The 13,429-nt window shown below is 37.4% G+C and overlaps 1 protein-coding gene across 1 annotated transcript; it reads right to left on the bottom strand.

The window, feature by feature from the left end:
• Positions 1-5,605: 5,605 nt before the first annotated feature.
• cyp4v2a (cytochrome P450, family 4, subfamily V, member 2a) lies at positions 5,606-12,264 on the bottom strand. Its single transcript, XM_079337294.1, has 11 exons — positions 11,996-12,264; positions 11,734-11,846; positions 11,389-11,474; positions 9,398-9,588; positions 9,234-9,303; positions 8,997-9,123; positions 8,728-8,901; positions 7,686-7,788; positions 6,967-7,101; positions 6,281-6,460; positions 5,606-6,150 (listed from the first exon to the last, which is right to left on the bottom strand). Exons 1-11 carry the CDS (start codon positions 12,186-12,188, stop codon positions 5,978-5,980), a joined length of 1,545 nt encoding a protein of 514 aa, XP_079193420.1. The 5' UTR covers positions 12,189-12,264; the 3' UTR covers positions 5,606-5,977.
• Positions 12,265-13,429: the final 1,165 nt, after the last annotated feature.

Genomic DNA, 13,429 nt, shown 5'->3' on the forward strand with positions numbered 1-13,429 from the left:
GCGATTCTGACACAGGGTACTGTTACAACATGAAATCCTATTGCGGAGAAGGCACTTCCCTGGGAGACACAGTTGTCTTTCTTCTTGATCAGGTTTTTGTTCAACTAATGTTTTATGACTGAGTGTATAAGAGAAGAAAAATGTGTAAATGCATAAAGTTAGTGAGTTGTCTCACGATTGTAAATGTTGTAGTGCTACACTATTCAAAGAGAAAGTATAATTTTATGTAATCATTTTTATTTATTTTAAAATGTAACTGTAGATGTCAAATGAAAGTAAAAAGAATCCAAATGTAAACTCAAAATATTTTTTTTTTCTTGAAAATAAGTGGAATGTTGTTTTTTTGTGTGAAAATGACCGATTTTCAAGTGCTAATAAAAAAAGAATGAATGAAGCTAGAATAAAATAGTTTTTTGTATATGAAAGCAGAGGCTCTGATATTTCTTTTGATGTATTCAATATTTATATATTCAAAGAACAAAATATTCTGTGGGTCTTGAAAGATTGGTGAAAATGGTGAAAAAGGCTGGCGCTGGCTGGCAACCATTCTAGAATTCTCTGGCGGGGAAAGTGTTAATGATGTTTTAATCTCATTGTAAAATACAAAGCTCTTAAACATAATTTTAAAAGAGATTAATATCTTCTCCAAATAATTCAGCAGCTCTTTTCTTGAAGCGGATGAGCTATCCAAGAATTATTTTATTTTTAATCTAATTTTCTATTTTGCGTTTGCCATTTCAAAAGCTTGAATTTGTCATTAAATGTCAAACTGTCTGTTTTGGTTTCTTTTGATGTAATGTGTTCAATGAAAATGGACCAGTCACAAGACTTAAGCGTGTTCCTTTAAATGTGCAAAACTTGCAAACATATTAAATCAGAATCAACAAAAACACAAAAGGAGTAAGACCCTGCACCCTTCAAACAGACTAAACTCACATCACCGAAGAGCACTTGAAGAATTTAGAGCAAGTGACTCAGCTTCAAGAGGACGTGAGTTTGTGAGACAAGCAGACATTTGTGAATGGGAGGCACATTGTGGTTTTAGTTGTAAATTTTAGCTATTAACTGGATAGTGCATGTTTCTCCTTGCATGTTTCTTCTGTTAACTCGCTTTTTTCTGAGGAATATTCCACGTTTATCATGGTTAATTTAAGTGTCAGAACACAGGAAATGTTCCCCTCACAGGCTGAAGATGTACACAGGCTAAATACAGTTGTCACTCACATCAGCCCCCCCCCCCCCACACACACACACACACACACACACACACAGTTTACCCATATTGGTCATTTTAGAACAGAATACACTGCTGCCTCTCTCTGGTCATCCCTGAGTACTACACCTGATTTAAAAGTAGTTTGATGATGGCCAATACAATGCTACTTACTTTATACGTCAAGACCTGATAGTGTGCTTAAAACAAGTGGGTTGTTTTAATCTGCAGAGCCAAAATATTTGTATTATCCTTTTTAACTCAATTTCAATAGTGAGAGTTTATTCATATTGTCATGTGTTGTGCTTCAAACTGATTTCATTAAATTTCATCAGCGTCCTACGGGGCGTGTGCCTTGTGTCAATGAAGCATTACTTGTTGTTTGTATTGTGATTTCATAGTGTCTCATGTGTGTCGGCTGAATGGAGTACAAAAGAATAGCCTACATTTCAGGACAAGAAAAGCAATGGTATTGGGCATTGTGCTCGGTGGGTAACATCTTGATAATTATTTTTTTGTCAAAATTGCAACAAATCCAAGTTTTTGTTGGACCTCTCTCTTTTGCATCGGTTCTCACCCTTTTTTGCCGAATCATTAAAAAACATTGAGCATAGCACATGTGAAGAGCATAACTACACAAAGGCCATGGCCCCAATACTTTCCCTGGCAAAATTATTAACTTTGTGGGACCATTTCAGTGGAATCAGAATGAGGGCTGTAGTTCTACCAAAGGGCAGAACTACATTTGATCAGTCATCCTTCTCAGTAAGAGGAACGTGACTGTGGAACACATCGTCACCTGAAATTTGAAAAAACTAAAATGTTTAAAGTTTTTAATCACAAGTAAAACAGTGGATGAAAACTATCTCAGATTGTGGAAACACAAAGCAAAGACAGCAACATCTTACATATAAACATTGTAGAGCCATATTCATATTTTTCTCTTGTTTTTTCTTTTTCTAACCTATTAATCATCTTGGGTTGGGACTGCTGCTTTAGGAGTTCATTTTTGTGTTAAGACTGCATTCAGACTTGAACCAGCTGCTGTTGAGCCAAAATGTTGTCCAGTAAGAAAATGGAAATAATCTACTAAATCTTCATACAGCTATTTGCTGTATGATAAGCAGTGTCTTCATAGAATAATGCAATTGAAACATTTGAAGCTTAGCTTTCAAATATCCTTTGCATGTAACTGCAATAGTATACATGGTGAGTCAAAAGGAAAACTGTCCAGCAGTAATATACAGTACACAGTACGTGGATTTTCAAGTAAAACAGCAAATAATTAGTTATAGTACAGTACTTCAAATGATGTCTCACAAAAATTTACAAAATACCCATAATTATCCCACAAAAACAAATTCTTCAAATAAACATATTGTAGTTATACAAAAATGTTTACAAATTGTATCTCTTACAATTTACGTTCAGTAGTTTCTTAATCTGAGCAAAATCTTTTGGTCTCAGATTAAAAAAACTCTTCCTGCTTTGTTTGGAGCTCAGGCGCCTCAACTCTTTGATTTTCCGCCATTGATTAGAGACACTTATTAATTCAGATAATAGCATCAAATGACAGCATGCAATTCGTCATCATTTATCTCATTCTGGTGAAGGACATTGACCCCTGCAGGTACAGCAGCTAAATAATCCAGTGACATAATGGATGAGGTCATTTGTAACTGTGTCATGCTATGATTACGGCTTTGTTTCAATGGATTCTTTTGACCTGGATATGATTGAGACAGTCAAGAGCTACATTCATTATAACCATTAACCTGAATGTGTTCTCATTGAAGTGCCAGCCAACATTGTAATGAGAGTTCAGGGGTTCTGCAGATTTTTTGTACAAACTAATATTGATAAAAAAGAAAGTAAACATTGAATTTCAAATGTTGTGCTCCTGTGAAAACAGTTGAATAATGTTGTTAGAGCCTCATTAAAGCTGCGCTTCATTATCCCGCTTCCCCTCATTCATTTCGCTGCAGCCACAGTGTTACATAACAGCACTTGTCGCACAGAGGCAACTTGAATAGCAGTGGATAAGTGGGCGGGGAATAAGTGGTGGATTTAATGGAATGCGCTTGTCCCTGTCGATCCTCAGTCACGATGTAGCATTGGTTGCGTTATTGTATTTGCCTTGCAAGTACCTTAGGACAACTACTAATGCCTGTGGACTTGAGAAAACAGATATACATGTGGATCTTGATGCATACGCTTGTTGGTTTTTTTTTATTTTAATCACAAAATAAGTTTGAAGTAAAATAAATCAGCTGCTGTTGAACTGAGGGGAAAAATGACAAGAACTTGTGTGACGGTGGAGAGGCAATGATTACCGAACGCCACTGACTCATTTGCTCTTAAAGAGTCAATCTCACTAGGAAAAAGAACGACACTTGCCAAAGCTTCAGGGATTCCCGATAGAGCACGTGTAGAGGGGAGGTCAACAAGGTCTTGTTGAAGGACTATAGATAAGCAGGTCAAGTCTCAGAAAAATAACCCTGATGCTGTCATAGTGATGTCAGGAAGGTCATCCCTAGTTGACCTTATGGTGTAAAGAAAGAATGTGCAACATTTTACGTAAAAATAAACCAAAAGTCAAATATAGAGTTCAACAGTGACTCCACTTTTTTGGAGGAGGGTTGGAGGTGTGCTGCTGGAGGAGAGTGATGAGGAGGTGTTGCAAAAGAGCTATTGTTTTGGATTCATGCTGGTGCAACATCTACTGGCTCAAAAGTTGGGCTGACACACACACTTCACTCACCATGGGAAAGAAACCCTGATCATAGTGGGACTCGAGAGAAGGTTGAGTTGGACAATGGCTCAAAGGATCAGAGCAGAAAAATGGTGGATAAAGCACCTTAAAAAAATCATTCCCAATGACTTAAATGAAATCTACCATTAAACGCTTTATTTGAGTTGCTGGGATCTATACTTACCTAAGTACATGTCAGATCTACTTGTAGAATATAAAACATCCAGACCGCTCAGGTCCTCAGAAAGAAGTTTACTCAGTGTTCCCAGAGTCAGAACCAAACAAGGTGAAGCAGCGTTTAGTCACAACGCTCCTCAACTGTGGAACAAACTCCCTGAACAACTGAGGACTGCCGGCACACTCAACTCCTTTAAATCAGGCCTTAAAACTTTGTTATTCGCTCAGGACAGCGGCACAATTAGAAATATACTGTCTGGCTTACTGCAACACATTCTTCTTTTTTAAATAGTTTTAACAGTTGTTCCTTTATCGAGTATTTTCACCTGCATCCCCATCTTTTAATGATGTATTTTGCATTCTTTCCTTAAACTCTGTTTTAATGTTTTTCTGTTTTTATGTCTGTAAAGCACTGTGAATTGCCTTGTGTCTGAACAGTGCTATATAAATAAACTTACCTTGCCTTACCTCCATATTCTGGCATCTACCTGAAAATAAGGAAGAAAAATGTATATACTTACCTTTCGAGCCCTCTTGTCCAACCTGGAAAAAAGGAAAAATAACAAAAAACAAATGAACAGTAAAGAGAAATAAACTCATGCTTACCCTCTTCTGCCTCTGATGGCGACCTAAAATAAAAACAAGGTTGCTTACCCTCCTGGATCCTTTATCATGAAAGTGGAGATGACAACCTTCCTTAACAGTCCTCGCCCTGTATCAGCTTCTTTTTGTCTCTACTTAAAAACCTGAAATAAACAATCAAAAACAGTTGTGCGTGCCCGTGCAAAATATATGTCTATCTTGACATTATCTTAAACATTCTTTTAACCCTTTCCTAACCCTAACCCTAATGGATGATGGTTGTGACATTGAAGGGACTTAGTTCACTTCCTATCTAACCCTATCCCTAACCCTAACCCTCATAGATGATGGTAATGACATTGAAGGTACTCAGTTCACTTCCTACCTAACCCTATTCATAACCCTAACCCTACCCCTAACCCTAATCCAAACCCTGCCCCTAACCCTGCCCCTAACCCTAAGGGTTTGTCGTTTCAGGAGAAAGCACTTTTTGTTACCCTAACCCTCAACCCTAACCCTAAGTCAACCTTAACACTAGCCCTTAACTCTAACCCTCTAACCCTACCCGAACCCCTAACCCTCTAACCCTAACCCTCTAACCCTACCCGAACCCCTAACCCTCTAACCCTAAGCCTACCCTAACCGTCTAACCCTCTAACCCTCTAACCCTAAAACTAACCCTTCCCAAACCCCTAACCCTAATACTAACCCTATCCTAACCCTTCTTCCTTTAAAGGTTTTTTTTACCAGAAATTTGGTGCAACAAATTCCAAATATTGATTTTGAATGTGTTAGGGGTAAAATGAAACAAACTGTCTACTTGCTTCTTATGTAGGATCAAAACTGGCAACCAGTGAAAAACGAAGCACGTGCACAAAATATTGCAAAAGAGCTATTTATAATAAGGGCATGGCGTGGGGAAATATGAGTTTGAAAAGTACAGAGGATATCTTTGGACGGTAAATGTTTGTGTTAAGTTTGCGGGAAACAAAAATAGCACACAGCTGATGATGGACAGAGAAAGTTTATTACCTCATACAGCTTTTTGTCTAATAGTAACAATGATAAAAATAGAACACTTTATTTTCACAAGGATTTCTTTTTGTAATTACGATGTCAAAGATGATGAGAAAATTATCAAAGCCAAACAGAGGTCACTTCTCTCCCTGACCTCTCCAAGGTCATTTAGAAAACATTACAGTGCCTGGGACAAACTCTGAATAAGAGAAAAATTAAGGATAGAGCTCCTTGTTTCACAAAGTTTGTGGTTTCCTCTTTTCCAGCTTGATCCAGATGCCCTTCTCTGGTCGCAGGATGAGCTCCCCCACTGGTCGCAGCTCCTCACGTGTCTGACAGGCTTCCACGTTAAAGTTACGAAGAATGGATGACAAGATCACCTTTTCTTCCATCAATGCAAAACGCTGACCTGAGTAGCATTAGAACATTGGTCAATCCAAATACACAGATTTAAAATCCTTCATGTCAATTGAAATATTCGCACTGAGACAAATCAAGTTCATGTGAACTGGTCCTGTTCTTTCTGATATAGTTCTTACCAATACAGTTGCGGAGTCCAGCAGAGAAGGGGATGTAAGCATATGGAGGTCTTCCCACTGAATTCTCAGACAGGAAGCGTTCAGGTCTGAACTCCTCAGGCTCAGGGAAGTACCGTGGGTCACGATGGAGAGCGTAGGGGATGATGATGGCATTGGCACCTTTTGACACTTTAAAACCATCTACAGAAACAAAAAATACCCCAGTCATTGTGGGAAGGATTTATTAAGCGTCGATTTACGTTACGCTACAAAACTGCCAGTAAGTTTTGTTTGCGTGTAACTCTGTCATTGTCTGTGAACCGCAACAAAGGGTCTTACTTAATTTAGCATTGTTTAACTTTCAACATTTCAAATGCTACTAAAACCCAGTTCTGTGTTAAGAGGACGTGATCATTCACTGATACTGTATGAAAGAGGCCACTGATCATTCTGAAGAACATAAGGATACTATTCATAATTACTTACTGCAATCCATTTGTGCCGTGAATTTACAAATTGTAAAAATCTGCTGAAACATTACCAGGCAATACATCTTATTTAACCAGGAAGACTATTTTCAGTTGAAAATAACAGAGGAAGTCTGGCCTCCCTTGGCATCATACAAAAAAAAAACACTACCAAGGAGGAGGATTTGCACACAACAAATGAATGTTTCATTTAGTTGACGTCACCCATCTGCAACTCACTGATATGGCAGTCTTCTCGGATGTAGCGGGCAAAGAAAGGCACAGAGGGGAACAGTCGCAGTGCCTCCTTAATGACACAATCCAGGTATTTCAGTTTCTTCAGGTCCTCCGCAGTGGCAGGTCGGTCAGACGTACCTTTGCACACAAAAACAGATTCATTTTGTGCCTCAGACTCCTGCTGTTGCCCTTTCTCCTATACTTCAATATCTGAGGATAAGAGTTTATTAGTACTGTATAGTTTAAATTACCCACTCCATAGATACAGTATGTAATGATATTCAATAATAAACTTTCAGAGTTCAGAGTCCGCCATGCAATGTACAGTATGGGCGTTTGAGGATTCAGTAAATGTATTTCAACATAGAGATAATAAATCGACAATTTCTAAGACAACACGATATGGTTCCATAATTACAAGGACAAGTTCAGGTCATTCTCTGACTTAGAATCTGTTATTGCTACAATAGCAGCCAGCTTACGTCAGGAAAAAAAATGCATCCAGGCATCAAGTTATATATACACAGCAGTGACAGGAAATTCAATTATTCCCCATGTGTTTTGGCAAAGATTTTCACAGCTTTTATCTATGTGTAAGCTCCCCTTGACTTGAAACGAACAAATGAGACTGAGCAGAGATTAGTCAAAAGGCCTTCAGGCAGAAAAATATATGATGTCATGAAAGTGAGAAGGTGTGCAGTGACCAGGGAGAGGGCGATTACCGAACACCTCCTCAAGCTCTTGTTGAACTTTGCGGTGTGCCTCAGGGTGAGAGCCCAGCAGATGTACAGTCCAGTTCATAGAGGCTGCTGTGGTGTCATGTCCCTGTATAAAGACAGACGTGAAATACAAAAAAACAAACAATAACTTAATAGATTTAAAATCTGCACTGGTTGATTTATAATGTCACCATTTTGGCCACCCAAGGCTGTGGGAAAAAAAGACAAGAACTTGAACTGAATTATGATAACTAAGTAGAACACTGTTGTTTTCAATAAAACACACAGAGAAACAGCCCAGAGAGGGGGCTGCATTTATGACTAAAAGAAGTCACAATGTCGACTCTGTCATTAGCTTGTTAGTTTTCCACAGAGGTAAACACCCAGGTTAGTTAGACAAAGTGTTTAGGGACTTAAGATACAACTAATCACACAAAGTGTACATCATGTATCTATTGTTATCAGTATTATTTTCATGACCATATATCTTGTATTTACTGTGTGTGTTACATACAGCCGACTACCGTTGCCCACTAAAATGAGCTCATGTAACAACTTGATTTCATCAATTAAATAAAGTTTGTCTTGTAAAATCATATACGGTAGCTGTAAGGGTCAAACAACTATATATTTTGTTTCCAAAACATTACATTGACAAAAGAATATCCAAAATTTAATCAAAGGTATCAAAAAACACAGTATTTCTCAAAATATTATGTGAATGTTGTTTTTTTTGGAACCATGGTTTGTTTCACTGAGCTTTATTAATTTTTTACTGAAGTATTTTGTTGGACTTATTGGACTTTTATTATATTGTTTAATCTTGTTGCAGCTGCCTGCTTCTGTTAAAATAAGAAATAGATTGAAAAAGTGAGAATTACCCAGTGGAGATGGAGGAAAGTGCAGTATGAGCACAATGGTTTATTTTGTTTGTCACTATGAACACCTGCTTTTCAGGACACACTTTCATTTGATCCATTGTTGACACAAACTATAAAATGGTGCAGCTTTAAGTAATCATCACTCATAGTTTTTCACCACTAACCTCGAACATAAAGGTGTCCACCTCCTCTTGAATATCCTGGTGGCTCATCCTATTGCCTTCTTCATCTGTGGTGTTCAGGAGCATGTCCAGAAACGCTCGTCTTTTCTTTGTGCCGCTGTCGGAATCGTTGTCTGATTCAGCGTTGGAAATGTTCTTCGCTCTTTGACTTATCACCTGAGACGAAAATGAGGTTTGGATTCTGATGTTTAATTTTTCTGCACGGACGATGCACCTTTAACAATATACCCGTTTATTATTTTATCACTTACTTTGTAAGTAAAAGTGTGGAGGATCTTGAGTATCCTGTTATGCTCCTGACCCTCACCAAAGTAGTAGTACAGTAAGTCAGACCAGAACCACGGTGTCCTTTGTCTGCGGCTGATGATATCACTCATTCTGAGGGAATGTAAAGAAAGTTAGGAAGAAGACCAAAACATTAAAAAAATGTTTATTCGATAATCTTTATCTCTGAGTATAAGATAGTGTAGCAAATGAGGAGAACTCACTTGTAAATGCTCTTTACATACTCAGAATCAGAATGACTTTGGGCATGAAGTTTCTTTCCCATTGCGGTCTCTGAGAAAAAAACCCATTTTGAACGTGTATTCAGTTCCAGTTCCATTCCATTCAGTTGAACAGAAGCATAAAAATGAACATGTTGAGCGCTTACCACAGATGATGTCCAATGCACACAAGGTTATGTGATTGAAACAGTCAAAGGAACCTTTGCCCGCCTTCTCGTCAAGCTTCTCCACCAGGATCTTTGCCTGCTCGTTCATCACTTCTAAAAAGTCCGCCAGGATGGAGAAGTGGAAGGTAGGGGTCAACATCTTTCTTCGCTGACGCCATTTACTCCCAGTGCTGATCAGATAAGAAGACATCAAAGATGGTAAAAGGCTGAGAGAACACATATAAACCAGTATACAGTACATATTCTATACAGGATGGAGAAATATGAAAAGAAGAAGACAGTAATCAAGAGACTACAGATTATTTCTTTTTCATTTCAGTTATTATCTGGCTGATCAAACTTCTGAGCTCTGTGAAATCACATCATTTTTTAATCAGCCTGTTCTTTTAGAGCTTACAAATGTCTGACTCTTATTGCATTGGTTAAATATCTGGGATAATTATCCACCAAATGTATGGTAGGTAAGCCACCAGGCAGTGTGATTGAGTTCTGATATCTGCAGCCAGTGTTCAGGTTATCCCTTATCAGAGGAATGTAATTTCATGTCTGTTGTGAAGGTTGAATGTTGTTTTAGTTTTATTATTATACCTGCTGATACAAGGCTGTAAGGGTAAAAAATATACTGTATATATTTCTTACAAAATATTACATAAGAAAAACCATTTCCCTAAACAAAATACTTCAACAAACAAAGTTGGAAAACAAAGGTATTAATAAAACACATTATTTCACAAAATATTATGTGAATGGATTTTTTTTTTTAAAGATTTGTTTCCTTGAGCTTTATTCCTTTTTTACTGAAATATTTCATGGGACTTATTTAATTGTTTTTTGTTTTTTAATCTTGCATTTTGACCTTCAGGACCAGCATAGTGAAGTTTTTTCATTTGCTTTATTGTCACATTTGTGTGATAATAAAGCCTTTATATAAGTGTTTAAGCCACACTTAAGGTGAGATCGTGTATAAAGCATTATCACTAGTAGCTTCAACATTGGCAGTCATTTATCTTCTGCAATTCTGCATTTACAGTTACATATCATAGCAGATAAAACTGTTTGAACCACAATGTCATTTGTTTTTCGTGTTTTAGGACTATGACAGAGACCAGTGTCTACTCCAATAGACTTACTTTCCTGAAGAGAGTTTTTTTTTTTTTCTTCCAGAAAGTAATGTGGGACTGTGAGTTGAAATTGCAGCTCTGAATATTTGTGAATGTATAGTACTCACAATTCAAAAACCATTGCTCACATCAGCAGACTAATTTGCCCACACTTCACATTTTTTTAGATGTTGGTTGTGACAAAAATGGTGAGCTGCTGGAGGAACAGTAAATCACTGAGAAGTAATGTACCCCTTAGGTCTAAAAGTACTCGGGGGTGTTTATCGGAATAGGAATTGTTGTCTCCCTCTCATAGAGCCAGGGCTGTGTTCAAAAACCAGGGATCCGTTTCAGAAAGCAGATTTAGTGCAAATGCTGAGTCAGTTAACCCTGAAATGTTTCAGACGGAGAAGTCACTGAAACCTGAGAAAGCGGGGTAACTTAGGCCTGTTACAGAGACGAAGAAGGTAACTTTAGACTCAGTCTGTAAAATATGTGTGAATACAGCATTATGTTGGGATAAAGACAATGGACATTCAAATAGTCACTGAATGAAATTCACTGTGTTAAATGTGTCAAATATGATTAAAATACCACCGTGGGCATAGTTTGTTCCTGTATTTCATTTTGAGCTGTTTTAAAGCTCTGTTCCCTTTTATTCTGTTGGATTGCATCTTAATGAAAATTGATTTTAAAATTCCAGCAGTTTGGATCTATAATATCATAATTCTGATTAAATATGAAATGAATAGACTTTATTTTATGGATTACACTAGGATTTTTTTTCAATTTTTCTTTATAAATGAAAGATTCTTGATCATCATCGTCAGGCTTACAATATCATAAGAAAGGTGAACTGTGTGTACAAACCTAGTAAGAAGACCAGTGCCCAGCCAAGGGTGCAGGAAGTTGTATACAATAGCTTTTTCCATGTGAACAGGATTGGACACAATAGGCTGCCCAAAACAAAACAATTGAAGAAAGAGTTGTAAAGTTGTCAGTTAATACATTTTTCAGTGGTGAGATAAGATCCCAAATAGACTATGTTGACACTGTGTTGTTGACATTGGCAGAGATATGGTTACGGTCAACTGGAGGTGTCATGCAGGATAGCTTGGATCTGAGGTGATTTTTTTTACTACCAGCTTAGTCACTGAGATAACTTGCATTACAAACACATCTTCAAGAAAGACCAATGTCAATGTGGAGTCTTACCTCAACAGTTTCAGCATGAAACAGAATCACAAAAGGTACTGGTCCAATCCATAATTTGAGCAGCGGAGCATTTGCAAACTGCTGCGTGTACTCCTCAATTTGATGAAAGAAGTCTGAAACAAACCAAAAGCAATTTTGACAAGAACGCGGATTAAGTGGGTAACATAAAATGTGTTTTCTTTTCACAACAGTTCTTCAAAAATGTAGTGAAAAATGTAGTGTTTTCCTCCTTCTGTAGCAGCATGTTGGTTTACGTTCTTACCTCCCGCATTGGTTTTAAACTGCAATGCATTTCCAATGAAGGGATATGTCCCCTCCACCTCAGGGATTGGCTTCATCTCAAACCATTTGTGCAGGTAATCACTGAGCAGCTTGTAGGTAAAGTAGATGAGAGCAGCAATGAAGCTGCTGACTACAAGAAAAGGAATGGTGTAACTGCCTAGTAGAACTGCCATCTTTGCTCCGTCCACGTACTGTGTGTTTGATTAAATAGCACAACCACACTGTCCTCTTGTGCCTTTCCCTTAACTTGTTTCCTCGGCTTTAGACCCTCCTTTTCTCTGCTGTCAATCAGGGTAATACCTTTACTGGGTCAAAGAGGCCCACACTGTGTTTGCTCTTAAACCTGTCAAAGAAGCTATAGGACGATAAAAGACACACTTTATTAGAGGTTTAAGATATATAAACATTAATAGAAAGGTGGGCAAATACAGACTGAGCTGTTATTATAGGCTCAGATTATATAACATAAATGTTAATTATTTACCTGCTGATAGCTGATGAGCACTTTCTGAAGACCTTTGTCCTACATATTCTGTCCTTGTCTGGTATTTGTCAAAACTCTGCCAGAACACATCCCCCTTGATTGATTAATGAATAACTGTAGCTGTTTATCTGAAGGTTTATTATGTTGTTTGAATGCAACAGGTTAACTTTTGTGATATAAAAGTGGGACAAAAACTTCTTCAGAATTAATATTTATTTGTAAAAAAAAAAAAATCAAAGTATTTTTTACTTCTTATGAATTCAAATTGAATTGCCATTCGATTATGAAATACAACATAACACAAAAACGTTAGACTATAATTAAAGCATTGTTTAAATCAGGTTGGACAAGATATTAAGCACACATATGAGGCTACATTTGATGCTCATGCAGTCTAGATGCTTGTGCTTTGATGCTCTCCTTGCAGACAATGAGAAACTTAATGCTGCAATTTGATGTGAAGTCTTTAATGAGTGTTACATCTGTTTAAGTGTCTGACTAATGAATAATGCAAATGTTCCATTAGTGACCATTTCTGCTAAGAATATACACATTGTCAAACCACAGTGAATACAATATTCTGTTTTAATGTGCCTGTCTGATAAATAATAGAACATTTGTTTCATATATTATCACAAAAAAACAGCTTATTACCTTGTTTGACTTGTTCACACAAGGTTTGCAGGTAAGAAGCATTCAAGAGCAATTTCTTTAGCATTTAACTAAACCACTAAACTTTTATGACTTTGAGAATTAAGAAAATTGTAAATATAAAAACTGTTTACCTTTAACTTTACCTTCACCTTATCCTTAACCTATTCCTGGCCCATGGACCCTTCTCTGCCTTCTTAGTCTCAAGCATTATCAGGCCTGTCTGTAGCAAAGTCCCAGTGCTAAAAACGCTGCTGAAAAAACGGTGTTGTTTCTTAC

This window comes from Symphodus melops, assembly GCF_947650265.1.
Source record: "Symphodus melops genome assembly, chromosome: 2".
Classification (NCBI taxonomy): domain Eukaryota; kingdom Metazoa; phylum Chordata; class Actinopteri; order Labriformes; family Labridae; genus Symphodus; species Symphodus melops.